Source organism: Sinohyriopsis cumingii, chromosome 16 (assembly GCF_028554795.1).
Source record: "Sinohyriopsis cumingii isolate HCF-2022 chromosome 16, ASM2855479v2, whole genome shotgun sequence".
Classification (NCBI taxonomy): domain Eukaryota; kingdom Metazoa; phylum Mollusca; class Bivalvia; order Unionida; family Unionidae; genus Sinohyriopsis; species Sinohyriopsis cumingii.
This window is the reverse complement of record NC_142976.1, coordinates 51,504,945-51,524,550: the sequence shown is the minus strand read 5'-3', so window position 1 is coordinate 51,524,550 and position 19,606 is coordinate 51,504,945. Positions and strand designations below refer to the sequence as shown.

Below are 19,606 nucleotides of genomic sequence, written 5' to 3'. Positions count from 1 at the left end.
CCTTGATCTTGGTGGACATCCGAATGTCTTGTTGCTGCAGGACTCTGATACAAAGTCTTTTTAAAGCTTGTATTGCTTTTCCAATCCTGGCTGTAATTTCCTTATCCATCAACCCATCTAAAGACACTGTGCTTCCAGGTATGTAAAGTTTTCCTTGTTCTTCAGCTGTCTTCCCTCAATCTTGATGGTGGGTTGTGCTGGGTTTATGTAAGGACCTGGCTGAAGTAGTATCCCTGTTTATTGTTAGACCAAAGATCATGGATGCTTCAGAAAACTTACTCTCAGTGGTTTGTGGGTGGTTTTCCTTGTGTGCTATAAGTGCACAGTCACCAGCAGAGCTTCAAAAAGTAGTCTGCACAGTTGTTTTGTTCATGCAGAGAGCTGACGCAAGTCAAACATTGATCCTCCAAGGCGATACTCGCTGTAGACTCCAATGTCTATCAGCCCTGCTTCACTCTTGTTGAGATGGCAAAGACCTCTGAGTTTTCTTTACTGGCCAAACCTCTTCTGTCGTGTCATCCTGGAACATCACGATTAGGTTGGCAAATTTCTGGGTGAGCCAAATGTTCTAAGGACGAACCACAGGGCTTCTTTTTTGACCGTCAAAAATTTTTGTGAGGTTCATAAACACTGTACATATATCCATGCGCTGTTTCATGCATTTTTGCTGTATTTGCCTCACAGTGAAGTTCATGTTGACTGTGCTGCGGCCTGGTCAGAATCAACAGTGTGATTCAGGTTGCAGTTCCTCTGAGATAGTTGAGTCAAGTTCATTCAGGGTGGTGTGGGCAAGAATCTTCCCAGCAATGGATAACAGAAATTCTTCCATAACTGTTGCAGTCAGCTCAAGCACCTTTATTCTTGTATAGTGAGATGATGGTGGCATCTCGTAGATCTGTAGGCATCTCCTCCTCATTGCAGATGTTGGTGAGGATATCATGGAAATGCTGCAAATGCTTTAGTGCGAAGAGCCTTGAATACCTCTGCATAGATTCCATCTTTGCCTGATGCTCTGCCACAGTTCTTTGTTTTAGTGGCCTTCCACACCTCCTACTCAGTCGGGGGCAAGTCCAGCTCATCACAGACTGGCTTTTGTTAGATTTGTTGTAGTATTGCTCTGTCGACAGTGCAGGGCGATTCAAGAGCTGGCTGAAGTGAATCTCTTTTAACTTTGTCCATTTTTAGTTGGGTTTCCAGTCAGTGGTCACTTAATGGTAGACAGCTTGTTTTCTAGCTTGATTTGGAGTTCCCACTTGTGCTTCTGATACTGTAACTAACTTGCTTATGTGGAGGACAGGCCTGATATTTTGGGTCACTTGTGGTGGTGTGGGATGATGTGTAAGGTTAAGCTTTGTTCTAACAAGTCTGTGGTCAGTCTGTGGTCAGTCTGTGGTCAGTACAGCAATCTGCTCCACACTTGGCTCTTGTGATGAACATATATCTGATGTCTCTCTGCTTAATGATGACATAGTCTATGATGTGCCAATGTTCAGACCTTGGGTTCATTCACGTTGTCTTGTATTTGTTCACTTGTCTAAATATGATGCTGAAGATCACAAGGCTGTGTTCAGCAATTTGTGAAGGAGAAGCATACCATTACTGTTCATTTTGCTGAGCCCATGTTCACAATCACACCACTAAACTGAGCTTGGTCAATGCCAACTATGGCATTGAATTCACCTAGCAAGAATAGCTTATCATTGTCCAGAACAGACGTGAGGATAGAGTCAAAGTTGGTATAAAACAGTTCCTTGTTTTCATCTGGGTATGTCATCATTGGGGCATAGGTGCTTATGATTGTCATGAAGGGTTTACCACTCTAACGGAGACAGAGCTTCATTAGTCTCTTGCTGATGCACGTTGGTAATTATGGGAGCTGGCTCAGTAGGTTTGTCCTAATGGCAAGTCCCACTTCATGCATCCTGTCCTCTTCTATTGCCTTTTCCTTCCAGAATATAGTGTACCCACCTATCTCTGTCAGCGATCCATAACCCAGCACGTCAAGTCTTACTGAGTACTTGGGTTGTGCAACAAAACCTGTGCGGGTGAGCTTTTAAAGTGGGAAAGTCAATGTACCGGGGAAATCCTACTCTTTTGGCCATGGGAGCTGGTTCCCATTGGCACTAAGAATCACTATGTTTGGAGTGTCCATTGGTTGCAGTGGATGGCCATGACTTCTAATGTGCCTCCTAAATGCCCTTGGCGCTCTACAGAAACTTGTCTGTCTGCTTTTATGGTATGGCTGATGGGTTGACTATGCCCTTATCTGCCCAGTCAGCCGGATCACACTTTATTTGAAAGGGTTGTCAGGCCCCTTTATTTAACCAACAGGTGGGCAGTGGTCGGTGTGATGACAGGGTGTGTCAACACCGGTGGGCCTGCATGCCACACCTCTGGGGCCCACTGCTGCTCCGAGATCCCCTTCAGTTCTGCCTGGGATCGAATGATGCCAATTTACCCTGTGTTGCCACGAGGAGGCACTGCAGGAGTCTTGGCAGTGGAGAGGCTTTGTACTGGCAGAGGGAGGCTTGCGTACTTTGCTCCCAATGTTACCACTAGCTGGAAGCAGAAAGTGCAAACACTAGCTTACAACTACAACTACACTACTGCACTGGACGCATCACATACACCCTGTAGCATGGGCACTAACACATCGGCAACTGATACTTAATACCACCATAAACTCAAAGGAAACAAAATTAAACTCGTCAGTAATTCAGAGTTATTTCACTGCACAAATCTGTGGGTTGAGTACAATAAAATTTGTATTTGTTGTTTGATAGATTATACTCTTACATTTGTGCTTATTGGAAATACAATTTATGCAACTCGTCATGAAGTTTAAAAAAAGAAACAATTCTTATCATGTCTTTGTGAGAATCACGTTTTTTTATTCATTTTGTTAGGTACATGTTTCTTACGTCCAGAGAAACGTTTACATACTAATACATCAGTAAATAAAATTCCCTCAGAAATGAAATGATACTTTTCATGTTCTCAAATTCATTCTTAAATTCAGCTAAAAATGCACTGAGTAAACCAAGGTCCTCTGCTCTAAAAATTAAGTTATAGTTGTCAATAAACCATATAGAACCAAATTTTGCTGTGGCTGCAAATTGCTTTGAAATATCATCGTCTTTAATACTTTGTCCTAGCAAACCTACCGCTCTGGTGTCCTAGTGGTTAGAGCATCCGCATCGGATGTGGGGGGGTGGGTGGGTTTGTGGGTGCCAACCTTGGCAGAGACTTGCAAAATTGGTACTAACATCTGCCTCGCTTGGCCCTTAGCATCAAGAGGTTGGTAGGCCTGGTCTGCTTGGTGTCAGGAGAATGTGACTTGGCGGGGCTTCATGCTACATGTGTGCAGCATGATGCCCCAGTGCTAGATATAACTATAAACTGTCACACTGTAGACATCGTACTGAAAAATTATTTAAGCTACGTTAAAAAATCCAAATCACACAAATACCAAACCTGAGGAAAGAAGAAATTTGTCAAGTTTGATTGAAAATCGTTTTTTATTGAGAAAAAATATTATTTTTAATCATTTCATTAAACACTTGTACAAATATAAATAACAATGAAAATATATTACCTTATGTGCCCTCTAATAAGACGAGTCTAACTGCAAACTGTGCAGACCCAGACCTGCTGCCGCCTAAACCTTCAGCAGATCTGGATCTCTTTAGTTGTTAGGAGTAATCACTAGAGCAACAACATAGACCTTGATCTGAATGTGCATTATGCTGCCACAAATCAGGATTGTTACTGTTTGCAGTTTGATCTCGACTGATAAGCAAGTAGTACTGTAGATGATGTAGAGATCAATATTGTGTGCAGCAGATCTGGCATGACTGATCACAATGAATTCAAAAGTAAAAATAGGGAAGCTCAGTAAATTCAAAGTTCCTCAAGATAGTTACGGATTGCAAGGTTATACTGTATGTATGTATTTATGTATGTATGTATATTGATACACTGTTTCAGTGTCATGTCCAACCTACAACTTCGCCATGCACATCAATCTATAGGATACTGTCCGCAGTATAATGCCCTGTTTGATGAGCTAACAGGCCGGGAGCACCTCCACTTGTATGGCAGACTAAGAGGAACACCTCCAAAGGATGAAAATAAGGTCTCAAACACTCAAACCTTTATTCCTTTTTTGTTTTAGGACCAGATAGAAAGTCAAAAAGGTACTGTTTCCCTCATGTCAAGGCATCATATTTCATATATTTGTAATCGATTTACAATAAATATGTTTTGCCAAAATATTTTATGTTCTTATGACCCCAAGATTTCATATAATTTTGCCAATCATATTTTTATGTTTGTTTCCTATTCAAAAGTTGAACCTGAAAACTTAGTCTAGTCAATACATTTAAACTATTGAAGCTCAAAGTAACTATATATTTGTTTACATTTTGGCCTACTTCGTGTGTCCATGTATTGAGTGTATTATGAAGTACACTGATCAATTACATCCAACCGGGAAACGTTGGTAACGTAAAAACATATATAGGTGCTTAGTAAGGTTTATTTACAGTCTTGTCCCTGTATTAGTCATAAGTTAACAGATGACGAGGTAATCTTGACTGATAATGGGTACTTGAATTGCTAAAGAGACAATGAGATAATAAGACTGACTGATTGACTGACACGGTGGATGTTCTATCTGTCAGAGGAGGTGCAAAGTTAGATTTATTGATATGACGGTCCTCGTATTTGTCAAAGATCTGTTTAATAAGATTAATAAACATGCTGGTCCTTCTATTAGTAATAAGTAAAATGTTTATGAAATAAAAGGATTCTGAGTGAGGCTGATTAAGATTGCGGCCCTGGTATTAGTCATTGATAAATTGACAAAGAGATGAATTGTGGCCCTGGTATTAGTCATTGATAAATTGACAAAGAGGTGAATTGCAGCCCTGGTATTAGTCATTGATAAATTGACAAAGAGATGAATTGTGGCCCTGGTATTAGTCATTGATAAATTGACAAAGAGATGAATTGCAGCCCTGGTATTAGCCATTGATAAAACAATAAAGAGATGAATTGTGGCCCTGATGTTAGTCATTGATAAATCAGTAAGGAGATGAATTGTGGCCCTGGTGTTAGTCATTGATAAATCAGTAAGGAGATGAATTGTGGCCCTGGTGTTAGTCATTGATAAATCGATAAGGAGATGAATTGCGGCCCTGGTGTTAGTCATTGATAAATCAATAAGGAGATGAATTGTGGCCCTGGTATTAGTCATTGACAAATTGATAAAGAGATGAATTGCAGCCCTGGTATTAGCCATTGATAAAACAATAAAGAGATGAATTGTGGCCCTGGTGTTAGTCATTGATAAATCAGTAAGGAGATGAATTGTGGCCCTGATGTTAGTCATTGATAAATCGATAAGGAGATGAATTGCGGCCCTGGTGTTAGTCATTGATAAATCGATAAGGAGATGAATTGTGGCCCTGGTATTAGTCATTGATAAATCGATATGGAGATGAATTGCAGCCCTGGTATTAGTAATTGATAAATTGATAAGGAGATGAATTACAGCCCTGGTATTAGTCATTGATAAATCGATATGGAGATGAATTGCGGCCCTGGTATTAGTCATTGATAAATCGATATGGAGATGAATTGCGGCCCTGGTATTAGTCATTGATAAATTGATATGGAGATGAATTGTGGCCCTGGTATTAGTAATTGATAAATTGATAAGGAGATGAATTACAGCCCTGGTATTGGTCATTGAAAAATCGATAAGGAGATGAATTACAGCCCTGGTATTAGTCATTGATAAATCAATATGGAGATGAATTGCGGCCCTGGTATTAGTCATTGATAAATCGATATGGAGATGAATTGCAGCCCTGGTATTAGTCATTGATAAATCGATATGGAGATGAATTGCAGCCCTGGTTATTGATAAATTGACAAAGAGGTGAATTACAGACCAGGTATTAGCCATTGATAAAACAATAAAGAGATGAATTGTGGCCCTGATGTTAGTCATTGATAAATCAGTAAGGAGATGAATTGTGGCCCTTGTGTTAGTCATTGATAAATCGATAAGGAGATGAATTGCGGCCCTGGTGTTAGTCATTGATAAATCGATATGGAGATGAATTGTGGCCCTGGTATTAGTCATTGATAAATCGATATAGAGATGAATTGCAGCCCTGGTATTAGTTATTGATAAATTGACAAAGAGGTGAATTACAGCCCTGGTATTAGCCATTGATAAAACAATAAAGAGATGAATTGTGGTCCTGATGTTAGTCATTGATAAATCAGTAAGGAGATGAATTGTGGCCCTGGTGTTAGTCATTGATAAATCGATAAGGAGATGAATTGCGGCCCTGGTGTTAGTCATTGATAAATCGATAAGGAGATGAATTGTGGCCCTGGTATTAGTTATTGATAAATCGATATGGAGATGAATTGCGGCCCTGGTATTAGTCATTGATAAATCGATATGGAGATGAATTGCGGCCCTGGTATTAGTTATTGATAAATTGACAAAGAGATGAATTGCAGCACTGGTATTAGCCATTGATAAAACATTAAAGAGATGAATTGTGGCCCTGATGTTAGTCATTGATAAATCAGTAAGGAGATGAATTGTGGCCCTGATGTTAGTCATTGATAAATCGATAAGGAGATGAATTGCGGCCCTGGTGTTAGTCATTGATAAATCGATAAGGAGATGAATTGTGGCCCTGGTATTAGTTATTGATAAATTGACAAAGAGATGAATTGCAGCCCTGGTATTAGCCATTGATAAAACAATAAAGAGATGAATTGTGGCCCTGATGTTAGTCATTGATAAATCAGTAAGGAGATGAATTGTGGCCCTGGTGTTAGTCATTGATAAATTGATAAGGAGATGAATTGCGGCCCTGGTGTTAGTCATTGATAAATCGATAAGGAGATGAATTGTGGCCCTGGTATTAGTCATTGATAAATCGATATGGAGATGAATTGCAGCCCTGGTATTAGTAATTGATAAATTGATAAGGAGATGAATTACACCCCTGGTATTAGTCATTGATAAATCGATAAGGAGATGAATTACAGCCCTGGTATTAGTCATTGATAAATCGATAAGGAGATGAATTGCGGCCCTGGTATTAGTCATTGATAAATCGATATGGAGATGAATTGCGGCCCTGGTATTAGTCATTGATAAATCGATATGGAGATGAATTGCGGCCCTGGTATTAGTTATTGATAAATTGACAAAGAGATGAATTGCAGCCCTGGTATTAGCCATTGATAAAACAATAAAGAGATGAATTGTGGCCCTGATGTTAGTCATTGATAAATCAGTAAGGAGATGAATTGTGGCCTGGTGTTAGTCATTGATAAATCGATATGGAGATGAATTGCGGCCCTGGTATTAGTTATTGATAAATTGACAAAGAGGTGAATTGCAGCCCTGGTATTAGTTATTGATAAATTGACAAAGAGATGAATTGCAGCCCTGGTATAAGCCATTGATAAAACAATAAAGAGATGAATTGTGGCCCTGATCTTAGTCATTGATAAATCAGTAAGGAGATGAATTGCGGCCCTGGTGTTAGTCATTGATAAATCGATAAGGAGATGAATTGTGGCCCTGGTGTTAGTCATTGATAAATCGATAAGGAGATGAATTGTGGCCCTGGTATTAGTCATTGATAAATTGACAAAGAGATGAATTGCAGCCCTGGTATTAGCCATTGATAAAACAATAAAGAGATGAATTGTGGCCCTGATGTTAGTCATTGATAAATCAGTAAGGAGATGAATTGTGGCCCTGGTTTTAGTCATTGATAAATCAGTAAGGAGATGAATTGTGGCCCTGGTGTTAGTCATTGATAAATCGATAAGGAGATGAATTGCGGCCCTGGTATTAGTCATTGATAAATCGATAAGGAGATGAATTGTGGCCCTGGTATTAGTCATTGATAAATTGACAAAGAGATGAATTGCAGCCCTGGTATTAGCCATTGATAAAACAATAAAGAGATGAATTGTGGCCCTGATGTTAGTCATTGATAAATCAGTAAGGAGATGAATTGTGGCCCTGGTGTTAGTCATTGATAAATCAGTAAGGAGATGAATTGTGGCCCTGGTGTTAGTCATTGATAAATCGATAAGGAGATGAATTGCGGCCCTGGTGTTAGTCATTGATAAATCGATAAGGAGATGAATCGCGGCCCTGGTATTAGTTATTGATAAATCGATATGGAGATGAATTGCAGCCCTGGTATTAGTAATTGATAAATTGATAAGGAGATGAATTACAGCCCTGGTATTAGTTATTGATAAATCGATAAGGAGATGAATTACAGCCCTAGTATTAGTCATTGATAAATCGATATGGAGATGAATTGCGGCCCTGGTATTAGTCATTGATAAATCGATATGGAGATGAATTGTGACCCTGGTATTAGTCATTGATAAATCGATATGGAGATGAATTGCGGCCCTGGTATTAGTAATTGATAAATTGATAAAGAGATGAATTACAGCCCTGGTATTAGTCATTGATAAATCGATAAGGAGATGAATTACAGCCCTGGTATTAGTCATTGATAAATCGATATGGAGATGAATTGTGGCCCTGGTATTAGTCATTGATAAATCGATATGGAGATGAATTGCAACCCTGGTTATTGATAAATTGACAAAGAGGTGAATTACAGCCCAGGTATTAGCCATTGATAAAACAATAAAGAGATGAATTGTGGCCCTGATGTTAGTCATTGATAAATCAGTAAGGAGATGAATTGTGGCCCTGGTGTTAGTCATTGATAAATCGATAAGGAGATGAATTGCGGCCCTGGTGTTAGTCATTGATAAATCGATAAGGAGATGAATTGTGGCCCTGGTATTAGTCATTGATAAATCGATATGGAGATGAATTGCAGCCCTGGTATTAGTTATTGATAAATTGACAAAGAGGTGAATTACAGCCCTGGTATTAGCCATTGATAAAACAATAAAGAGATGAATTGTGGCCCTGATGTTAGTCATTGATAAATCAGTAAGGAGATGAATTGTGGCCCTGGTGTTAGTCATTGATAAATCGATAAGGAGATGAATTGCGGCCCTGGTATTAGTCATTGATAAATCGATATGGAGATGAATTGCGGCCCTGGTATTAGTGATTGATAAATTGACAAAGAGATGAATTGCAGCGCTGGTATTAGCCATTGATAAAACATTAAAGAGATGAATTGTGGCCCTGATGTTAGTCATTGATAAATCAGTAAGGAGATGAATTGTGGCCCTGGTGTTAGTCATTGATAAATCGATAAGGAGATGAATTGCGGCCCTGGTGTTAGTCATTGATAAATCGATAAGGAGATGAATTGTGGCCCTGGTATTAGTTATTGATAAATTGACAAAGAGATGAATTGCAGCCCTGGTATTAGCCATTGATAAAACAATAAAGAGATGAATTGTGGCCCTGATGTTAGTCATTGATAAATCAGTAAGGAGATGAATTGTGGCCCTGGTGTTAGTCATTGATAAATCGATAAGGAGATGAATTGTGGCCCTGGTATTAGTCATTGATAAATCGATATGGAGATGAATTGCAGCCCTGGTATTAGTAATTGATAAATTGATAAGGAGATGAATTACAGCCCTGGTATTAGTCATTGATAAAACAATAAAGAGATGAATTGTGGCCCTGATGTTAGTCATTGATAAATCAGTAAGGAGATGAATTGTGGCCCTGGTGTTAGTCATTGATAAATCGATATGGAGATGAATTGCGGCCCTAGTATTAGTCATTGATAAATCGATAAGGAGATGAATTGTGGCCCTGGTATTAGTTATTGATAAATTGACAAAGAGGTGAATTGCAGCCCTGGTATTAGTTATTGATAAATTGACAAAGAGATGAATTGCAGCCCTGGTATTAGCCATTGATAAAACAATAGAGATGAATTGTGGCCCTGATGTTAGTCATTGATAAATCAGTAAGGAGATGAATTGTGGCCCTGGTGTTAGTCATTGATAAATCGATAAGGAGATGAATTGTGGCCCTGGTATTAGTTATTGATAAATTGACAAAGAGATGAATTGCAGCCCTGGTATTAGCCATTGATAAAACAATAAAGAGATGAATTGTGGCCCTGATGTTAGTCATTGATAAATCAGTAAGGAGATGAATTGTGGCCCTGGTGTTAGTCATTGATAAATCGATAAGGAGATGAATTGTGGCCCTGGTGTTAGTCATTGATAAATTGATAAGGAGATGAATTGTGGCCCTGGTATTAGTCATTGATAAATCGATATGGAGATGAATTGCAGCCCTGGTATTAGTAATTGATAAATTGATAAGGAGATGAATTGCGGCCCTGGTATTAGTCATTGATAAATCGATAAGGAGATGAATTACAGCCCTGGTATTAGTCATTGATAAATCGATAAGGAGATGAATTGTGGCCCTGGTATTAGTCATTGATAAATCGATATGGAGATGAATTGCGGCCCTGGTATTAGTCATTGATAAATCGATATGGAGATGAATTGCGGCCCTGGTATTAGTTATTGATAAATTGACAAAGAGATGAATTGCAGCCCTGGTATTAGCCATTGATAAAACAATAAAGAGATGAATTGTGGCCCTGATGTTAGTCATTGATAAATCAGTAAGGAGATGAATTGTGGCCCTGGTGTTAGTCATTGATAAATCGATAAGGAGATGAATTGCGGCCCTGGTGTTAGTCATTGATAAATCGATAAGGAGATGAATTGTGGCCCTGGTATTAGTCATTGATAAATCGATATGGAGATGAATTGCAGCCCTGGTATTAGTAATTGATAAATTGATAAGGAGATGAATTACAGCCCTGGTATTAGTCATTGATAAATCGATAAGGAGATGAATTACAGCCCTGGTATTAGTCATTGATAAATCGATATGGAGATGAATTGCGGCCCTGGTATTAGTCATTGATAAATCGATATGGAGATGAATTGCGGCCCTGGTATTAGTCATTGATAAATCGATATGGAGATGAATTGCGGCCCTGGTATTAGTCATTGATAAATCGATATGGAGATGAATTGCGGCCCTGGTATTAGTCATTGATAAATCGATATGGAGCTGAATTGCGGCCCTGGTATTAGTCATTGATAAATCGATATGGAGATGAATTGCGGCCCTGGTATTAGTCATTGATAAATCGATATGGAGATGAATTGCGGCCCTAGTATTAGTCATTGATAAATTGATATGGAGATGAATTGCGGCCCTGGTATTAGTCATTGATAAATCGATATGGAGATGAATTGCGGCCCTGGTATTAGTCATTGATAAATCGATAAGGAGATGAATTGCGGCCCTGGTATTAGTCATTGATAAATCGATAAGGAGATGAATGTAAGGTTTGAATGATATGGTGGCCCTTGTATCGGTAATTGGTAAGGAGATAAGGAAGTGCTAGGTAAGGTTGACTGACATGATAATTGGAAAGGAGATAAGGAAGTGCTAGGTAAGGTTGACTGACATGATAATTGGTAAGGAGATAAGGAAGTGCTAGGTAAGGTTGACTGACATGATAATTGGTAAGGAGATAAGGAAGTGCTAGGTAAGGTTGACTGACATGATAATTGGTAAGGAGATAAGGAAGTGCTAGGTAAGGTTGACTGACATGGTAATTGGTAAGGAGATAAGGAAGTGCTAGGTAAGGTTGACTGACATGATGTCCTTTGTATTGGTTAATAATTAAGATATGTGAAGATGCTAGATAAGGTTCATTGACATGATGGCCTTTGAATTGTCATTGATAACTAGATACGGAAATATTAGGTACGGTTGACTGACATGGTGGCGCAATATAATACTTATCGGTAAAAGGTTAAGGAGGTGGGAAGTAAGGTTGACTGACATGCTATCCTTTGAAATATAAATTGGAAAAGAGATAGGAGATGCTCAGAAAGGTTTACTTACATAGTTAAAAAGACACAGGACATGCTAAGTAAAGTTGATTTACATTGTAGTCCTTTTACTGGTCATTGTCAATATGATAAATTGGTGCTAAGCAAGTTTGATTTACATTGTGGCAATTGTGTGTTGGTCATCGATACAGTGATAAAGCGTTGCTAAATAAGGTTGATTTATGTGGAGATCCCTGGATTGCCCATGGGTAAAGATATAAGGAGTCACTGAAGAAGTTTTATTAATCAGGTGGAAATATTAAAGTTAATCAATTCAGTATCTATTATCTGCAACATGGGTTAATGTATGGCACCTTTTAAATCTAATTAAAACACATTTCGGGATCTAAGGTAGAATGAAGCTGTGAGTCCTGCAGTTTGTCATAACTGACAGGTCACCAGGACCAAGATAATGATGTATATTAATTAACATACAAACAGTAAAGCTTTTCTCAATTTCTGTCTTGAAGGTACATATTCGGTTCATGATATACATTTCAAGAAAACTGAATATAAATTTATACAAGAAATTTAGTACAGTTTGCTACGTTTCTAACCAGTAGTGATGCAGACAAATTCTTAGACAAGCTAAACACATCATGTGACACTTTATAAAGGACCACATGTTATATGCAATAAGATTTTTCTCTCTCATCCCCTTTGAAAATGCATGCTAACAACACTTGAGTGACAGCTGTAACAGATGTATGGGGTTTTGGGTTTCAACAAGTATTCCTTTGAATTTTGTCTTCTTAAAATGCAAAAAGTGAAAAGAAAATTGAAGAACTTGTTATCAGTGAAAACACCCTGATGATTGGGCGTGTGACTTAGATGTTGGAAAGATTTTGAAAGTGTTGGTATAATATCGCGGAAACTGCACATGTTTATTTCTAGACTCTTGTTTAACCGCTTGCACAACACACATGCTTTGAATCCATATAGGTAATGGTTCATGTCATGACACCACTTTGAAGAGTTAACGATTCGAAAACTTTGTTTTATATTATTGATCGTTGACAGATGCAGTGCTCCTTCTGATGGATTAATGCAACTTAGAATAGAGAGAAATAATTTATCTATTAGAAAGATCATAAAGATACTGCTAGAATTTAAGCTTATTTGGATACCTTCTGTCAATCGTACACTGTTCCTTCTTTTAATTGGCATCTGAAGGTCACCCTGTCATATTTTCTAGGTTGTTACCCATTCATTGGAAAGACTCGGACTGCTTAAATATGCAGATAAACAATCCAAAACATATAGTGGAGGAACGAAACGGAAATTATCCACAGCCATAGCATTGATCGGGAATCCTCACGTTCTTCTCATGGTAAGACAGCTTGTTGCACATGTCTCTGACTTTATACCTAGCCCCATTCAACCCAGTCCAGCTGACTGGACTAGGTACAATAATCCGTATGTACCATTATTAATTTTCAATTGACTCTGTGATATTTCTGATGCAAGTAAATATAAATGTTATGGCTGTGGTACCACAGCATCATACGTCCCTTAAATGATTATTCAATGATTTTGTAAATTAAACATAAATCTAGATCAATTAACCATGTGTTGTTAATTGCAATTGTTGTTCTACGTGCCTTATGTATATTTGAGAGACGTGCCTGTCGTCTGATCCTGACCTTGTGTCTGAAATTTAGCAGTAAATCAATAAATCCGCCTTTACTTGATTAAATTCTTTTTATGCCATTATATTTATGAAATAGGATGAACCTACTACGGGAATGGATCCTCATTCCAAAAGATTTCTATGGGACTTCATAACAGATATCACAAAACAAGGACGGGCTATCCTGCTTACATCACATAGGTAAGTGCACATCTTATTTCTCCTCGCTTGTTTGAGAGATAGTACAAAAGTCAGATACACAAACGTGTCAGTGTCTTTTTTGGCTATTTAAGCGAGAAGCTTGATTCATATTTGTTCCCATATAATCTTTACAGCAAGCAGAGCATTTCATATGTGCAGTGCAATATACAATGTATTTTATATTATCGCTCCCAAGATGTTCAAAACTATATGCATGTCAAAAACCATATTTGTAGTAGGAAAATGTGACATTGCTTGTGAACCTGGCTATTTAGCTAGTTATTTTGACTAGAACATATGAAACAAGAGCAGTCACGAACATTCACATGTATCACATTGTTGTCTTTTTTGTTCAGCATGGAAGAATGTGAAACACTCTGCTCTCGGTTGTCGATTATGGTCAACGGTCAGTTAAAGTGCCTTGGAAGCAGTCAACATTTGAAGAATAAGTTCGGCTGTGGTTATACCGTGACCCTTCGTGGTCTTTTCAAATCATCGTCATCATCCAACTCAGTGAGCTCATTTTCCTCGACATCTTCTAGTGATGGATTGCCCTGTATGGTGGATGTAGTCAAAAGGACATTTCCAGATATTAAAGTGAATGATTTCCATGAGCAATTTCTCAGATTTGAAATTCAACAGAGAGACATTTCTATCGCAAAAATATTTCGCTTTGTAGATGAACTGAGGGTAACCTACTCACTGCAAGACTGTAGCATTACACAGAACACACTTGATCATGTAAGTATAACTTTGGTAAACGCCAATACTGATTTGCTTGACATAATGCGAAAGACTTCTTCGATCAGGGCTGAATATTCATCTTACTTGGCTCATGTATTTCCTTGCCATACTAGCAGTAAAAATGGTGAAGATTTAATTTATGCCAAGAGTAGACTGATCGGTCTTCGAAAGTGTATCTTTTGAAATGATGCTCTAATTTCTTTGCCACTAGATAACATTTCATTGACAGTGTATTGACTACTGGAAACACATCCTGCATCTGCATCTCTTTAGACGTGATTCTTTAAGCATACATTATAATTTTGGCTTAACTGATTGCAGAAGTACAAGTAAAGAAAATGTAATATTGGGAGAAATGTCATTGTAATCTTTTATGATATCAGAGGTAGATATCACTGAAGTATGTTCACAACAAAGCCACACGAAAGTCTGGTTGAACAACGGTTAGCTCAGTAGTAACAAACCTTTTGGACCATGGTCCAAATATACTTCTTTATCTATTACTGTCTTTGAGATATTGAATGATATCATTTTTCTTGTTATTGCTGTTCTTGTTGCCGTTATGATTAAATTTGCCTCTAAAACCAACAAGACCAGGCAGACACAAATATAACAGCAGCAGTTTTTTTTAAAGTGCAAACCAACAACCGCTTGGTCATTTTTAAAAATATTTTAAAAGTCATACCATTTCTAATTTTATTTATGAACTATGCATCAAGTCTGATAGTGATACTGTGTCAAGGCACACCAGTAAATTGCCTGTTTTACACCAAAAGCTAAACAAGTTCAATTATTTTGCTAGTTTTTATTTCCTTGCTTTATAGACTGTCTACTGTGACAAAAATATCTATTTCCAGGTTTTTGTCAACTTTGTGAAGCAACAAATGGATGACACACAGACCTCAAAGATCACAGGAAGGTGCTCCAGGCGGGAAACGGCAGAGCCACCTACATATGATGATGATTTGGAACTCCTTATTCCATTACACCCTAATGACTGCAGAGACGAACATGATAGTCTACTTAGAGATTGTGCCTAAACTGACAAGTGCAGTGAAATTGAGAGTGGCAAATATCACTAAGCCATACCTTTACTATCAGACCAGTGATGCCATTTTATCAATTGGGGAACATTATTTGAACTTGATTATTCTTTTGAAGGTGTGGTTTACTCAGTTTTAATCTTTGTTTTCTTTAACCATGATGATGACTTCCTGTTTTGTTGTAAGACCAAGTATTTATCGCTTAGAACAGGTTAAGATTAGTGCAGTGTATTTTGTGCAGTGTATTTTGCAAGATGCATAATTAGGTGTTTGATGATTATTGAGGATCTTTATCAGACAGACAGACAGACGCAAGGTAGGGAAAGAATAAACTAATTCTTTTCTTCTCGAGGATATAGGTCAGTAGTATTATCAGTTACGAAAGTGAGCTGATGCTAACCTATATTTTCTTGCAAAAGGAACTTGCTTCCAGGTTTTCCCAAGATCTGCTCACCGAAATGTCCCGAGTGTTGTTCATATATGTTACCTCCATTACGAAGATTTGTCTTCGCTAGATTGTGTCTGGATTGTAAGTCAAATAGACATAGGGTGTGATCTTGATCATTTGCCCCCAAATAACATATGTCGGTTTTAACATCATTGAACCAAGGAGAGAGAGAAACATAACAGAGAGAGAGAGAGAGAGAGAGAGAGATGCATTCAAGAATTGTAGCATGTTTATATGGTATGTTTAAAGATTTTGTTATAGGTAGAAAAGAGAGACCAGCAAAACAACACATCAGCTAGACTACATTGTGCGAATTTCAACTAGCCAATCAATTTAATTTATGGCCCTTGTCTTGCCAGACTTCTGCAGGTTTGTATAATTGGTATCATGTAACACATGTTATTATAACATCTCTAGTTTGTGCATATTACGTGGTGTAAGTTCAAGTTCACGTTTTGCATAATCTCGTCTTTTTTAATATCTCCAAAACAGAGGAGATGTTGACGACATTGTGTTACGTGCAGAATTTATTAATTACTAAGAACTACATTGATTTTAGAGAGTATAGAAGCTGATGTCTCCCATAGAAACCATCATTAAAGATGTATTTATACACCATGGGCAAATCACAGTTTGACAATATCAAATGTTTTCTATATCACATTAATTTATTCCATCACATCCACACTCATACTATATATATATTTCTTAGATTTTGTTTCAGATGCATGAAATGAATTCAGTCTGTCACAGAATTAAAATTATATAAATGTATGATTGCTATTACAGACATAATCCATTTTGCTAGCAAAACCAAGTTCCCTCCTGTCTTTGTCTTTTAGATGTATTTGTTTGATTACCATTTTTGCATGATACAAGTATCTTATGCATATCTTTACTTATATATATAAACATAATAGATTTTATAAGAAAAGGGTATCGAGTAGAATATAGTCGATTTCATTAGACCCGAGTATATAGTGTAACATGAAAGTCGAATTTGGAAGACTTAGGTGTAGAATATGGCATGGTTGTCGATTTTGTAAGACAAGTGGATAGATTACATTGTATGACAATTGATTTCGATCACATGAATTCAGATAACAACACGAAGGTTGATTTCCTGCGAAATGAGTATAGAGTGCATCACAGTTGATTTCATAAGACATGAGCAAAGAAGACAATCTGACAGTCGATTTCATAAGACACGACTAGAGTACAATATTGACAGTCGATTTCATAAAACGTGAGTACAGAGATCGGTATGACAGTCTATTTTATAAGACACGAGGATAAAATACAACATGACAGTTGATTTCATAAGACATGAGTTTAGACTACAACAGGACAATCGATGTCATAACACAGAATACAGAGTACAACTTGACAGTCGATTTCATAAGAAATGAGTACAGCATACAACATGACAGTCAATTTCATAAGGCATGAGTGTTTACTACAATATGACAGTTCAACTCATAAGAAATGAGTACATAGTACAGAGTGAAAGTCGATTTCATAAACATGATTACAAAATACAACATGACAGTCGACTTGATAAGAAATGAGTACGGAATACAGCATGACAGTCGATTTCATATGACATGAGTATATATATATACTGTAACATGACAGTTGATTTCATATGACATGAGTATATATATATATACTGTAACATGACAGTCGATTTCATATGACATGAGTATATATATATACTGTAACATGACAGTTGATTTCATATGACATGAGTATATATATATACTGTAACATGACAGTCGATTTCATATGACATGAGTATATATATATACTGTAACATGACAGTTGATTTCATATGACATGAGTATATATATATACTGTAACATGACAGTCGATTTCATATGACATGAGTATATATATATATACTGTAACATGACAGTTGATTTCATATGACATGAGTATATATATATATACTGTAACATGACAGTTGATTTCATAAGACATGAGTATATATACTGTAACATGACAGTTGATTTCATATGACATGAGTATATATACTGTAACATGACAGTTGATTTCATAAGACATTAGTATACTTCGCATTATTCAGATTTTAGCAGTCATTCAAAGACTCCGTCCTGAAGTTTCTTTGTTTTCTTTATTTATATATTTATATATTTATATATTCCTTTTTTGGTGTTGATTGAGCTTCACATTATATTTGATTATTACATGTTTTATGGTCAGTGTGTTTGTATCAGTATGTATTTGTTTCTAAATATCTGCATCTCACGATTCTCCATTACTCATGCAATCAAATGCAAGTTTTAATCACACTTGACATGTTTTATTTAATGGTTCCATTATATTTGTACGTATATGTTGACATCATTTAATCATTTCTAAAAGTGTTTGTTGTTTAACCCCCAATAGTTGATTTTTATTTATATTCAGATGAAATTACCGTCCATACCATATTTATGTGAACATTCTTTCTTTTAATAGCTTTTTGTGAATATGTGTGTTTTAATGGTGTATTTTTTTAACAAATAAAGAAATTTCATTGTGCATATTTCCTTGTTGTTGTGATGATATAGCTGTCACATAGGCTATAGCTTTTCTCTTTTGGACCCTTGCATAAATATTAAACTGTCCCGAATAATTGAAATAGTTACGTGAAAACCGGATTTTATATATAATATTAGTCATATAAGACGTCTGTTTTTCAATCCTTCTATATTCAATACAATCATACATAATCGCATCAACGTATAACTACCCAGATGCCTGCTTGATTCCCTACCTATGCATTACCTACCTACGTACGTACAGAACATAGTTCAATTCAATTCACTTTAATTCTTTATTTCCAAATGCAAATTTTGATATTGCCAGTACGGAACAAAACACAATGAGGACAAACATAGTACAGTAAAGTCACGTACCCAGTGAAGCTCATTTAAAGGTGATGTGATTTTGACATCTTGCAGATTAGCAAGTGTAATTGTTTGATCAGTAAAATGACTAATAGCGTAAAGTTATTTTTAAATTATATTGAAGCAATTAAAGACCAGTGAGTGGGCAATCATGTTAGACTAAAGATGGGCGAACAGATTACACTAAATGCTATCCTGTGTATCAGTCAGCATGCTACTGACCAAAACAATACACACCCAGGTATATAACAAATGCAAAGTCTAAAATAATTTTCTTCAAAGTTTTCAACTGAAACCAACGAGATTCGATTTGACCGGAACTAGTACTAAATGTTGGCTCAGAGATAAATCATCAGAAGACTGAGAGCATGAACACCATATGCCATATTTGTTTAAATGTTACTCTTTGCAACAGAGCCCAGCATAAAGATCATTTGATGACCTAGAAACAATGCTTCAAATATGTGATATGAACATGCATTCAAGTGCACGTGGACCTATAATGGCAATGACCAAAGACGCATGCCTAGTATCATAACATATCTCACGTCCACTTTGAACTACAGATATTACCTGATTTGCCGCTGCATATACAATGAATGATGTCAATCTTGAAGTACAAGACACGGTAAATATCAGGTAATTTCCTACCGCTTTATACTTATTTCATGAGGGACAGTGATAA

General features: G+C 37.0%; 1 protein-coding gene across 1 annotated transcript in view; it reads left to right on the top strand.

Moving 5' to 3' along the window:
- Nucleotides 1-18,557, top strand: part of LOC149780395 (ATP-binding cassette sub-family A member 2-like) — an 86,765-nt gene extending 68,208 nt beyond the window's left edge. The window contains exons 38-42 of the mRNA XM_089937318.1: nt 3,988-4,135; nt 13,139-13,273; nt 13,671-13,774; nt 14,131-14,515; nt 15,376-18,557. Of these exons, the coding sequence (XP_089793444.1) occupies nt 3,988-4,135; nt 13,139-13,273; nt 13,671-13,774; nt 14,131-14,515; nt 15,376-15,558 (955 nt within the window). The 3' untranslated portion in view covers nt 15,559-18,557. The remainder of the gene's footprint in view (nt 1-3,987; nt 4,136-13,138; nt 13,274-13,670; nt 13,775-14,130; nt 14,516-15,375) is intronic.
- The last annotated feature ends 1,049 nt before the right edge of the window (nt 18,558-19,606 follow it).